The sequence below is a fragment of the Chanos chanos genome, chromosome 13 (genome assembly GCF_902362185.1).
Source record: "Chanos chanos chromosome 13, fChaCha1.1, whole genome shotgun sequence".
Classification (NCBI taxonomy): domain Eukaryota; kingdom Metazoa; phylum Chordata; class Actinopteri; order Gonorynchiformes; family Chanidae; genus Chanos; species Chanos chanos.
Window position 1 is genome coordinate 20,357,044 of NC_044507.1, and position 11,386 is coordinate 20,368,429.

Below are 11,386 nucleotides of genomic sequence, written 5' to 3' on the forward strand. Positions count from 1 at the left end.
GTCCCGCAGTTCTCCTTTAGCTCGTTTTCCAGTATTCAAACGTGCGTTTTGCTCTCGTACACTTGCTGTGGCACTTGTCCGTATCTCTGTGGGATGACTGACTGAACTGAGATGGAATACATTTCAACCAGATGGAGGAGAACAGGGACGTAGCTATACTTTCAAACTGGCCCACGTGACTCTCGTCACCAAACGTTGTGACACCTGTCTTGTTGCCTGGCAACCTGTGATCCATGTTGACTGCTTTGTCTGCGTGCAGGTGTTTGAGGTGAACTCGGCGTCTCAGAGGAGCGGCCGTCAGATCTTGTCACAGCTGAAGGAAGCCACCCAGTCTCACCAGGTGGACATTCAGGGAGTCAACGCCCATAAGCCCACCTACTTCAACAGTTACAACTACACCAGCAGCAGCGCACCCAGACCTGGCACCTCCCCGAGTGAGCGGAATTCTCGTCTTCTTTTCGGCAGTGTAGTCTGTGTTTTGTCTTGTTCTCTGCTCTCTGTGTCAATATTGCATCTTCACACATTGTCTTTGCATTAAGTGAAAACTGTGCTGGTTGTTTACCAAGACTTAAGAGGTAAAGTGGATTTCTCTCTCTTTTCATCTCAGGGAAGGTGAACTCTCCCAGGAGGGTTGTCTCGTCTCCCAGAAAAGCCCCTCACTCCCCTCGTGGCGCCACCTCCAGAAGAGGAGGTTTAGCTCCTACCTCTCTAGCCAGTTTCTTCAAAATGGGCGGAAAGCCTACGGCAAAAGACGCAGGCAGTCAAGAGAAAAAGGCTCAAACAAGTAAGACGGAGAACAACAGAGATACAGAAGTTTTTTTAACCCAACAAGAAACCAGAAATGTTTACTAATCCAAAAAATAAAAATAAAAAATACACGTAGATATGTAAACCCAACACATAAATATAGATTTGTGAAGGAGCTGTAATCTGTTCTCTACAGATTGTCCTAAGAAATCTGCCAAAGAGACCAGCACTAAAAGCAAAGGGCCTGACGCACTGCCGTCGGGCTCCAGGGGCGGGGCAGAGGAGCAGAGTAAGAAGACGGCCACCTCCCTGATTCTGTTTGAGGAGGTGGACGTCGTATTCGACGACGACTCCGGGTTTCTGGCCGCCATTAAAACCTTCATGACCACGACCAAGAGGCCAGTGATCCTCACTACCAGTGGTGAGTGGTCGATTTAACGGAGAAGTGTCGTTTTACATTCACCGCGTGTGCTTTTAACTAATTTCCCATTGTCGTAATCATGATTGCCATTCTTATGATTCAGATCCTACGTTTGGTGCTACATTTGATGGCAGTTTTGAGGAGATCCAGTTTAAAACACCCTCAGTGGTAAGAACACTACAGGGGTTTTTTCTCCCCTCTGGTTTCTATAATCTCATACCTTTGATTAGCGCCGTCATGTGGATTTGGCCCTGTGTTGGTAACAGCCCCTGTCTCTGTCCAGATGAATATTGCGAGTTACCTGCGGCTGATATGCCTTGCGGAGAACGTGAGGACAGACGGTCGGGATGTGTCCTCACTGGTCAGCTGGAACAGGTGTGACATTCGGAAGAGCCTCCTGCACCTGCAGTTTTGGGCCTGCAGTGGGGGGGCCCAGCTGTGCTCCCACCGTCCCGCGTCTCCAGCCTCGTGTACAGGTACACCCCAAAAAAACACACCTGCCATGGATTTGTGTTTGTAAACCTGGCGAGGGCAGACTTGAACGTAAAACTGATGGATAGGTGCACTCATAAAACCTGTATTTTAGATCCACAGACTCGGCCAGAGAGTGAATGTGGTGTTGAAGACAGCTCTGTCCATCAGACCGATCGTTGTTCAGCTGGGGAACCAGTTTTGCCAGTAAGCCTTCCCATCTGTGATACTGGTGTCACGGAGAGCTGGCTGGGGTTTCTGAACATCCAGCCAAAAGGGGGTGTACAACATTTGTTCAAAGTGAGTTACATATTTCATTGTTATTTTCAGTTTGGTTGCCAATTCTAAGGGCCTTTTGGAAATTTATGGAATAACATTTTGGAACCATGTTGTGTTGGGTGCAGCACTGTTCTTTTGTGGTTTCACATGAACATATCTCTACATCAACAAAGAGAAGAATACAGTGAGAAATATCAGTGTTTTTGGTCAGCTCTAGCATGCTGAAATGTGCCTGTTTTTGTTCAGTCTGACTCTACAGACGAGTTGGACTCCATAAGGTGCGGGGAGATGCTTGCTGAGACTCGGAGGAGAGGAGTGGATCTGTTCTACTCAAACATGGAGTCGTTGTTGCCCCTCCCGACCCGTCCTTTACCGCCGTCTGTCCTCAGGTCTCAGTCGGCGCCAAAGCCCATCCCAGAGCCCTCGGAACAGTGCCTCGGTGCTCCTCACCTGGCAGAACCCAGTGATGACGCGAGCCCCGTCAAAGTGTCGTCCGGGATGAAACGGAAGAGACGCCTCTGCCTTGACAAAGAAGACCTGTTTCAGTCAGATTCGGACTCGGGCGACGGTTTCCTCTCCCTTCCTAAACCCGGCGGCCTCCCCGCTCTCGGCGCTGACGCACAGCCCGAGGGGGAGCCACGCGCTGTCGACACGCCGCCTCCCGCGTCTCAGCCGGCTCCTGGGAGGAGGAGCAGGGGAGTTTTATCTGCCGCAGAAAAGAAAAGAAGTGAACCCGTGTCGCGGTGCCTAAGCTCCATGGCTGAATTCCTGGACCAGATGTCGTTTCTGGATTCCTCGCTGCAATACCGTCTCCAGCAGACAGAGGGCGCCTGCAGGCCACATGACATGGGCCGGACTGGGGCAGAAGTGAAGAGTGGGATGACTGATGATGTCAGGCTGGACTGTGACGTTCACAGAGGGCGAGTGAGTGCTGAGGAGATCCACACTGTGCTGGAGACTCTGAGTTTCAGGAGGTGCAGGGCTGGAGTGTCCGAGGCATGGAGTCATGTCCAGGAGCTGGAGGAGGAGCAGGTCAGACAGGAGGCAGTAGAGGAGGTGACCCTACCAGTTGCTGATCACCGACAAGGCTTCAGTCTCACTGAGGACACACTCTGTGAGCCAAGGTGACTCCATTTTCAACATGCTGTTCTCTACTACACTCGTAGTTACCATACACTTAAATCCAACCTTTTCTCCCCAACTGCTATAAATGGAATCGAATAAAAATGTTTTGAACATGTTTCATTTTGAAAACCACTCTTTCTCGTGGAAAGTTTGGTGTACGTGACGCGTCGGTCACACGTTTGTCACGGTTGCGTTTGATTTGAAGGTTACTGGAGTCTCGCGGCGAGCTGACCGGTAGCGTGCTGAACAGCAGGGCTTTTGGCACTCTGGGAAACAGAGCGGCCTTGGTGCTAGACTACCTGCCCTGTCTGCGCACGATTTGCAGGGCGGAGAGACAAAAGGAACAGGGCAAAACCAAACGCAGGTATGTGCTCAGGTCTGCCTGCACAGCAACACTCACAGCAAAACTCACCCGCGCCTCTGCTGGGTTCTCCCAGGTCTTTCATTTAGTTACCTTTTTTTTTTCTTTTTTTTTTCAAATGTAACACATTGGCTTACATTGAGTTGTGATTTTATTAAAAGTAGAATATGTCCCACGCGGTAGATGGTCTTTCTCCCAGTCCAAATTCTCAAAAAAAAAAAAAAAAAAATTAGCCGTTGATCAGCTCTCAGGCATGTTCCTCCTGAACTTTCAGGCTTTTTTTTTCTCCTCTGGATGAACATACTGTCATTTCACATTTCATCAGTACTTTTCTTTTACTTCAGTCTCCTGTGGTCGTGTGTATGTTTATAGAAGAGAGCCCGTGCATGTGATCGCCACTGAGACCACAGCTGAGACCACTCATTACTCTGCGTGTTAACCCAATCAGGAACACCAGTCAGAGAGTACATGCGTACAGATATCACGTCCATTTCTCATGATCGTTGCCTGGAGACCAAAAACATAACCTCTAGTCTAGTTCCACTGAGAAAAGTGGTTACTTGAGGCCACAACACAACCAAAAAAAAGACATTTCTCCTGTAGGGCAGTTTCTCTCTCCAAGTAGTAGCAAAGATAGATGCTGTTTACATAAAGATGATAAAAAATGTTCTGTAGCAGGATGTGGTTTTGTATTTGGCTGAAGAGCACTGCTGTGCACGATCTGTTAATGGCCAAAGCGTTGTGGTCTGGCTAAATATACTTCCATGAGACACTCAACGCCAGTACACAGTTACGTAGCTGCAACGTTTGTGCAAACCCGGCATTGGTTCCTCTGTGAGGGGGAGCAAACGATCATTATCTACACATGTTCATACATTCACGTGAGGATTATGTATATATTTTTTGTGTTTTTCTGTCCTGGGGTATGATTGAATGGTGAACTGAAGTTCAAACACATCTTCATGTTACATGCACATCGATGCGGTCATGTGGTTCAACCACAGTCCTAGATAAATCCAATCCAACGCTGGAATGAATTTTAAATGCTGAAGTTTGATGTGGTTCCTCATGCTGTTTTTTTTCCTCTTGTTTCTCTCTCACAGGTTCCTGCATTACTTGGATGGCATTCACCTCGCGCTTCCCAGAGGAACCACACAGCTCCTGGCCTCCGACTTCCCTTGAATACAATGCATCAGCACAAACTCCTGCTAAACACAACATTTTTGTACAGTAATGTTATATAGTCAGACCATGAGTGGCGTTGAATGTGTTTTATAGTGTACAGCACAAGTTTGTAGCGATGGTTTTTATTTTGTTGTGATTTGATTATGGAGATTCTGGTGTTTGGTATCATGCATTTTTATTAATGTTTTTTTAACAAGAAATAAATCTGAATTTGCCATTTTCAGCAAATATGTTGTGCTCTTAAAATTATATAAAGGTTTCTACCAGCTCTTTAAAAAAATGTGTGATATAGTTGGGTTTTGTATTGTGTGTGTGTGTATATATATATACATATGCATATTTTGTTTGTTGTTTTTGTAAAACACATCCAGGTAAACTGAATTCAGAGTTAGCCTCTACACTCACTATGTTTTAGACTTGTTCGCCTTTACACTGTAGACTGAAAGGAGTTGTTTAATTTTTTTTCCCCAAATAAAAGCCCATTCACGTTTTTTCACAACTCTGTATGCCCTACGGAATATCAAACTGTCTTGGCAGTATTTAGGTGAAGGTGTTACCCTTTTACCACGACTGAAATAAATGCATCTTGCATTGAAGATTCAGGAGTTTTATTGCAGGATTGACGTCCGATCATTTAATTAGTTCTTTTTTATGAGACGCATAAATGCGTGTTGCCGTTTGCTTTTCTGATGTGGTCTATCCTGCTTCAAGCGGTTAAATGTGCCGCCATCAAAATGTTTCGCTTTTACTGCTGAATCTCAGGGCGTAAATAGCTAGGGTAATTGCAGATGTTTTGACAGTTATATTTCAACGAAGCAATAGTCGCACACCCGGAAGGTAACGCTTACAATGAAATGATCGCGGCGCTGTGTGCTTCAGAATAGAAGCAAACGTGCATAGTCTTTTATTCCCTCTTCGGATGTGGATTTTGTGTTATGTTGTAATGCTTAACAAGCCACGACTTCTTTGGCAAGTTAATGGAGAGGCGCGCGCGTTTTCGACTTTGTGTCACTTTGTTGCCTTGTAGTTTCGCGTGAACGATGAGGTACTAGCGGTCAGAATTCGCGGAGCGGAGTATCTTCCGTTCACTTCAAACGGCGGAGTTGGACCGCTCTTGGGAACGCATCTACAATGGGCATCTAAAAACTTACGTGGAATTGTATTATCCAAGTATAGTGAAATAGTTTTAACCTCGATAACATATGGCAAATCGAGACAAAAACAAAAAGATCCTTCTAGAGTTGGTGAAACAGTTGGATAACAACTGCTGCGCTGACTGTGGTGCCCCAGGTGAGTAGAAGTTACCTGTCTGATGTGTCGTGGCCAGCGTTTTTCGGGTTTTTGGAGCCCCCAGGTGTTTACCTCGGTCTCAGAATGCTCTGAGTCACACCTTTAAGTGACAGTAGGAAACAGACGAAGATATTGGTGTTTGTGTGCACAGGATCAGTAACGAGAAAATCTGCACAAAGAAAAATTTTTTGGTTACTGTACGACAAAAATCAGTTGCAGTGATAACATACAATGATATTTCTCTCAAATGTTTACTTTAGAATTCCTTCAGAATTTTATTATTCAACCCTCGTTTTACTTTCATCCAGAATGTATGGTCTCGTGTTTTTCTTAACTGTGTCAGTTCACAGTTCTCTCAGAGTGTGATATATTTGACTGTTGTGTTTAGGTACATGCATTCTCCATGTTTACTCGTTGCCTACGTTGAGGGCAGATATTTGTATATTTGGTTAATGTTTCATCGACTTATACTCTAGAGCCAGACTGGGCATCCTACAAACTTGGCGTATTCGTGTGTCTCAACTGTTCTGGAACTCATCGCAACCTGCCCTCTATTAGCCGAGTCAAATCCATCCGTTTGGACTTCTGGGACGATGAACTAGTACAGGTATGGTGACTCCAAAGAGGCTCCAGTCAATGTTATATGTTACTTAGTACTAGTCCTACTTAGTTAGGAGATGCGGCACCTACAAACAATCTGGTATGATATAGTGAAAACGTTTTATTCTGTCAGAAGTTTCCATACTGCTCAAATACGTAAATATTAGCCTATGTTACTTAGGTTACTTAATAGGTTACTTAATCTATGTTATCCAATATTAACCTGTGTTACTGCGCTTTCTGTGATTTTTGACACCCCAAGTTCATGAAGAGCAACGGAAACCGTGCCGCCAAAGCCTTTTATGAAAAAGATGTCCCAATCTTCTATTACCGACCCCGGCAAGAGGACTGCGAGTAAGACCCTGCTAGACACTTTCGTTATTCAATGTTATCGTTTAACTTCGATTTCATACTGTGACTTAAATTATTTTTGTCCTGTAAGCTCAAAATGCCATTGTCCACTAACAACAACAACAACAACAATAATAATAATGATAATCCTAATAACTTATGAGGGCACCTGTTATTCAAGCATCTTGGCTGAACCTGGATTCACTCAAGCAAACTGTAAGACAAATATGGTTTGATTCTGATTAGACAGTGTGGTGTGATGGGGTGAGCCTGTTACTTCACGTCTTATTCATATGATTAATATTACATTCTTTTGGTTTGCACATTGGTTTTATGGTCTGTGTGTACAATGGACATGTCATTCACATAAACACAGAAGACTGGTTCATGTTCTGTTTTGCCAACGATTTAGCACAAGCTGTTTGTAATCACAGAATAATGCATATTTGCATTTAAGGAAGTATAAAATGCTGATGCAGAGAACATACTTTGGTTGGGGACAGGAATCAGACAGTATTATTAGCTGCAAAAAGGGGAACCAACACAAATCAACCAACATGGATTTTTTGGCTTGACAGGAAACAGCTCTCGCTATCTTCTTTGTTCTCCAAACTGAAAATGTTTACAGGGCTGGTGCACAGTGGTTTGGTCAGCCTATTAAAGATGTGGGCACTGAGAATGAGCCCGTGAGTGAGTTACGCTTAGTTAAAAAAAAAAACAGACCCAAAGCATATTCCATGAAAACAAAACAGAGAATGTGGTCTCTAGTGAAAGGTGTGTGTACATCTGATGCTAATGATTATTTAAGAGCCGATATGTGAGAGGAATAATTTGATTTTTTTTAGTTTGTCCATACCTTCTTCACTTTTGGTGTGATGTCACTCACAGTTTTATGAAGTTCAGTGATGATGTGCAAGTTGACCAATGAAACATTTATTTATTTACTGCAGAGTTCTGAGAGAACAGTGGATCAGAGCCAAGTACGAGAGACAAGAATTCACTGGAGAAAACAAACACCATCAAAAGAGTTACTCTTCTGGTAGGCCATTGTGGCTGTATGCCCTTAATATATACAGGGTTTCAACAGTGGAGTAATTTGTCAAAGCTGAGTTGTTCACTTGATCATTGGTTTTGTAGACTGAAAAGGAAACCTTAATGTATTTACACTTTTTCTTTTAGAGCAGACAAACCGTGCCGTGAGTGCTGACCAAATAAAATGCGGTGTTTTTTTTGCCGGTAATAGGTGTGTTCGAGGGTATGCTTTGGAAGAAGGGGAAGGACAATGGCCAGTTTCTGAGGAGGAAGTTTGTTCTGTCAGAGAGGGATTTCACCCTGAAGTACTACAAGGAGGATGTGAGGAACCATCAACCCACATTAAGCAATATTCCTGGGCAGAATGCACTCATTTCTCATCAATTGTTTTTTTTTTTTTTTTAAATCAAAATGCTGTTAGCGCAGAAAGGAGCATTTTTTGATAGCGTTACTGTTTCATCACACTCATTATTACAATGGCTTCTCGGTCTATCTATCTTGTTTTGGCCAATCGTTGAAAACCCTGATCTGTGGTGAACTGATGTTGTTTCTGGTCACAGAGTATTAACTCAGCTTCACATTAGCTTAGCCAAAGACCTTTTAACAAATAGACGGTATCTTAAAAGTCTGTGAGAGACCTCGTTAGAATGCAACGCGACAACAGATTTTTCTGGAACTAATGTATTTCTTTTACGCAGGAGTCTAAGGGGCCTAAGTCTGTGATCTCCGTGAAGGACCTGAACGCTACCTTCCAGCCAGAAAAGATTGGGCACGTAAACGGCCTTCAGATCACTTACCTGCAGGATGACCACACCCGAAACCTCTTTGTCTATCATGAGCATGGCCAGGTAAACAGATTCATCATCTTCGCATAAACAATAAAATGAAACGTTTTTTCCCTACCTAACGACCACAGGTGAATCTGAACGGTTGGTATAAAGGAATGAATTATTGCCGTGTGTAAAGGAGAGTGTGGCCTTTTCTTAAATGTTGTGTAAGGCAGTTTCCTCTCTTTAGGAGATTGTGAATTGGTTCAATGCCATTCGGGCCATTCGTCTTGTCTATCTGAAGACAGCGTTCCCAACAGCCAATGACAGCCAAGTAAGTGTGGTATCTAAACCAATTCTTGTTTTTGGAAATGTTTTTGATAATGTTTCAGTCGTTATGTCACTAACCTGCACTGCACAGGTGCACTGCCGCTCCTCACAATCAAATATTGCTCCAGATGTCCATAACTGTCTTTTTGGCTGTTACACAATGTGGACACCCCCTCAAATTTCTAACATGAAAGATAAATGGTATGACTCACTGCAACACCTCTAGCTGAACGGTTAATGAACCAGGGTATGAAGAGGAAGCTAGACTAGTTTCTGTTTCACCATTTTACCATTAGCACTTACATCCATTTTCGTCCACTTCAGTTTCCAGTGTCTCAGAGAGAGAGAGAGAGAGAGAGAGAGAGAGAGAATGAAATGTGTTTAAACTTTATTTTTAGTTTCTTACTCTTGTATAACTAAATGAGAAAAATATGCCTGGTATTCCAGCCGTTATAACATTGGTTGAAAGAACATGAATGATGAATTTTTCACATGATTTTTTTTTTTTTTTAAGTTGATACCATGGATAACCCGAAAGTACCTAAAAGAGGGGTATATGGAGAAAACAGGCCCTTTGGTAGGTGGACTGGGGACAAAGCCTTTCTAATACAGCTAACATCCAGCTGTAGTTTCATTTCAACTCTCAGCATTTTACACCTAGCCGCCGTTAGCTTCCTGTGTGTCATTACAAGTCAGTATCGATGAAGAACAAAGGACATTCATCTTGAGATACAGATGTAAAAGCGCAGGCCAACTCAAACCATCTGTTTGTTTTTCAGCAACGAGAACCATTCAAGAAGAGATGGTTTGTCCTGGACCCCCTAGACAGGAAACTGCTATATTTCAAAACCCCACTGGTAGGCAGACATAGAATTTTCCTAGGTAGCATGCATAACTGTTCAAACAACAGTGGAATAAACCAACAATAACTGACATATGTGAGGCGAACATGTTTGTAACATCATAAAAAACAGTACTGTCATTTTACTTGATGACTACGTTACACCAGTCTGTCAAATTCCGACGTGTATATTTCCGACATCTTTGCTCCCTGTGGTTGAATGCTTAAGGATGCGGTGGAGCTTGGAGTCGTGTTCATCGGCACGGAGAATCATGGGTACTCTGTGCAGGAGTGCGTGCCTAAAGGGACGAGGGGAAACAAGTGGAAGTGCGGCGTCGTCGTGGAGACGCCAGATCGGCAGTTTGTCTTCATGTGTGAGCAGGATCGTGAACAAAAGGAATGGGTGCAGGCCATCAGACAAGTCATCGAAAAGCCCATGCTCCCTCAGGATTACACCAGTAAGAGTCGCTTTACGTTGACCCACATACAAACCCATACGCATACAGTGTGCCCTGTAAGTTGACCTACATACAAACCCATACGCATACTGTGTGCCTCTCCTCACACCTTTTTCTTTTTTTTATCTTTCAACCTGGCCAAGAAGCTAAACTCAAGCTTTAGTAGTTCAACAGTTTTTCACTGATACATGGATGTGAAACTACTGAATTTATACACAATACTTGTAATTTCAGAATGTAGCAGCTAAACTCCAAAAAAAACCCAACAACAAAAAAAAAAACAGTGCCTTAGGGGCTAGTGTCTAAAAAAACGACTGTTTTTAAAGTTGCTCATGGCTTTTCTCACTCTTTTTTGTGTTAGCGGAGGCCAACATCCGAAGGCGGAGATGACCTCAGGAAATGGTGGAGTGAAACCATTGGTTAGCAGCCTTGTCCATCAGCTGTGCCCATAGCATGCCAGCCATTGTGCGTCAGACTAACAGAATCAGTTTTGGGCCTGGTCGAAATTCTGTATTCGCATTGTTCTACCACTGGTCTGAGGTACCTGCCCTAAAAAGATTCAGTGAACAATAATCAGTTCATAAGCACTATGTGCAAAATTGATCTACCATAACAGTGCAGAATAAATATTGTATTTTTCAATATATCTTAGAAATGTAATGTATGATGTCTCACCGTAATAATTCGAATTCCAAGACAACACCTGTGCAATGCACAGATGAAAAACTGACAGTCCTCTAGGGCAGGCAGGAGTAGAATGAACAAATAAGAAAGTTTTACAAGCTTTTTTTTATATATACTATCTGAGTACAGTCTTTTGCAAAATAGTTACATGGTGTTTTCAGAAGACATGAATATTCTTAGTTTTTTTTCACACTGAATAATGTGTAACAAGGACACATTCATTCACACCTCACAAGCTAATTTTATAGTGTGATGTATCACGGTGCAGTTGTGTCTTCTGATACCAATAAAAAGCAATGTTTCATTTTAAAATCCGTTAGTGTTTTTATGTACAAATCACCCCTGAGAATAACATGTTGACTTTCACTGAATTTTGCTTTCAACTGTAACTCTTTTGTGAGTGGCTGAATTCAGGAACTCTGCATTATAAACAAACATCACACC

The 11,386-nt window shown here is 43.2% G+C and overlaps 2 protein-coding genes across 2 annotated transcripts in view; both read left to right on the forward strand.

Annotated features, from left to right (window-relative positions):
• atad5a (ATPase family AAA domain containing 5a) overlaps positions 1-4,586 on the forward strand; it is an 11,545-nt gene extending 6,959 nt beyond the window's left edge. Inside the window, exons 14-22 of the mRNA XM_030789756.1 lie at positions 260-434; positions 608-784; positions 944-1,168; positions 1,272-1,336; positions 1,452-1,644; positions 1,755-1,939; positions 2,165-3,042; positions 3,249-3,407; positions 4,508-4,586. Of these exons, the coding sequence (XP_030645616.1) occupies positions 260-434; positions 608-784; positions 944-1,168; positions 1,272-1,336; positions 1,452-1,644; positions 1,755-1,939; positions 2,165-3,042; positions 3,249-3,407; positions 4,508-4,586 (2,136 nt within the window). The remainder of the gene's footprint in view (positions 1-259; positions 435-607; positions 785-943; positions 1,169-1,271; positions 1,337-1,451; positions 1,645-1,754; positions 1,940-2,164; positions 3,043-3,248; positions 3,408-4,507) is intronic.
• A 1,205-nt stretch (positions 4,587-5,791) lies between these two features.
• Positions 5,792-10,665, forward strand: adap2 (ArfGAP with dual PH domains 2). The gene is made up of 11 exons (XM_030790585.1): positions 5,792-5,879; positions 6,356-6,486; positions 6,742-6,833; positions 7,781-7,869; positions 8,074-8,183; positions 8,561-8,710; positions 8,880-8,963; positions 9,474-9,536; positions 9,739-9,816; positions 10,030-10,258; positions 10,620-10,665. The coding sequence occupies exons 1-11, from the start codon at positions 5,792-5,794 to the stop codon at positions 10,646-10,648; spliced, it is 1,143 nt and encodes a 380-aa protein (XP_030646445.1). The 3' UTR covers positions 10,649-10,665.
• The last annotated feature ends 721 nt before the right edge of the window (positions 10,666-11,386 follow it).

Bases quoted from the DNA above. Each gene is read 5' to 3' on its own strand.
- adap2 (XM_030790585.1), top strand. From the start codon at position 5,792: ATGGCAAATCGAGACAAAAACAAAAAGATCCTTCTAGAGTTGGTGAAA. The intron at 6,487-6,741 runs GTATGGTGACTC...TGACACCCCAAG, and splicing joins GGGACGATGAACTAGTACAG to TTCATGAAGAGCAACGGAAA. The intron at 8,964-9,473 runs GTAAGTGTGGTA...TTTTTTTTTAAG, and splicing joins CAACAGCCAATGACAGCCAA to TTGATACCATGGATAACCCG.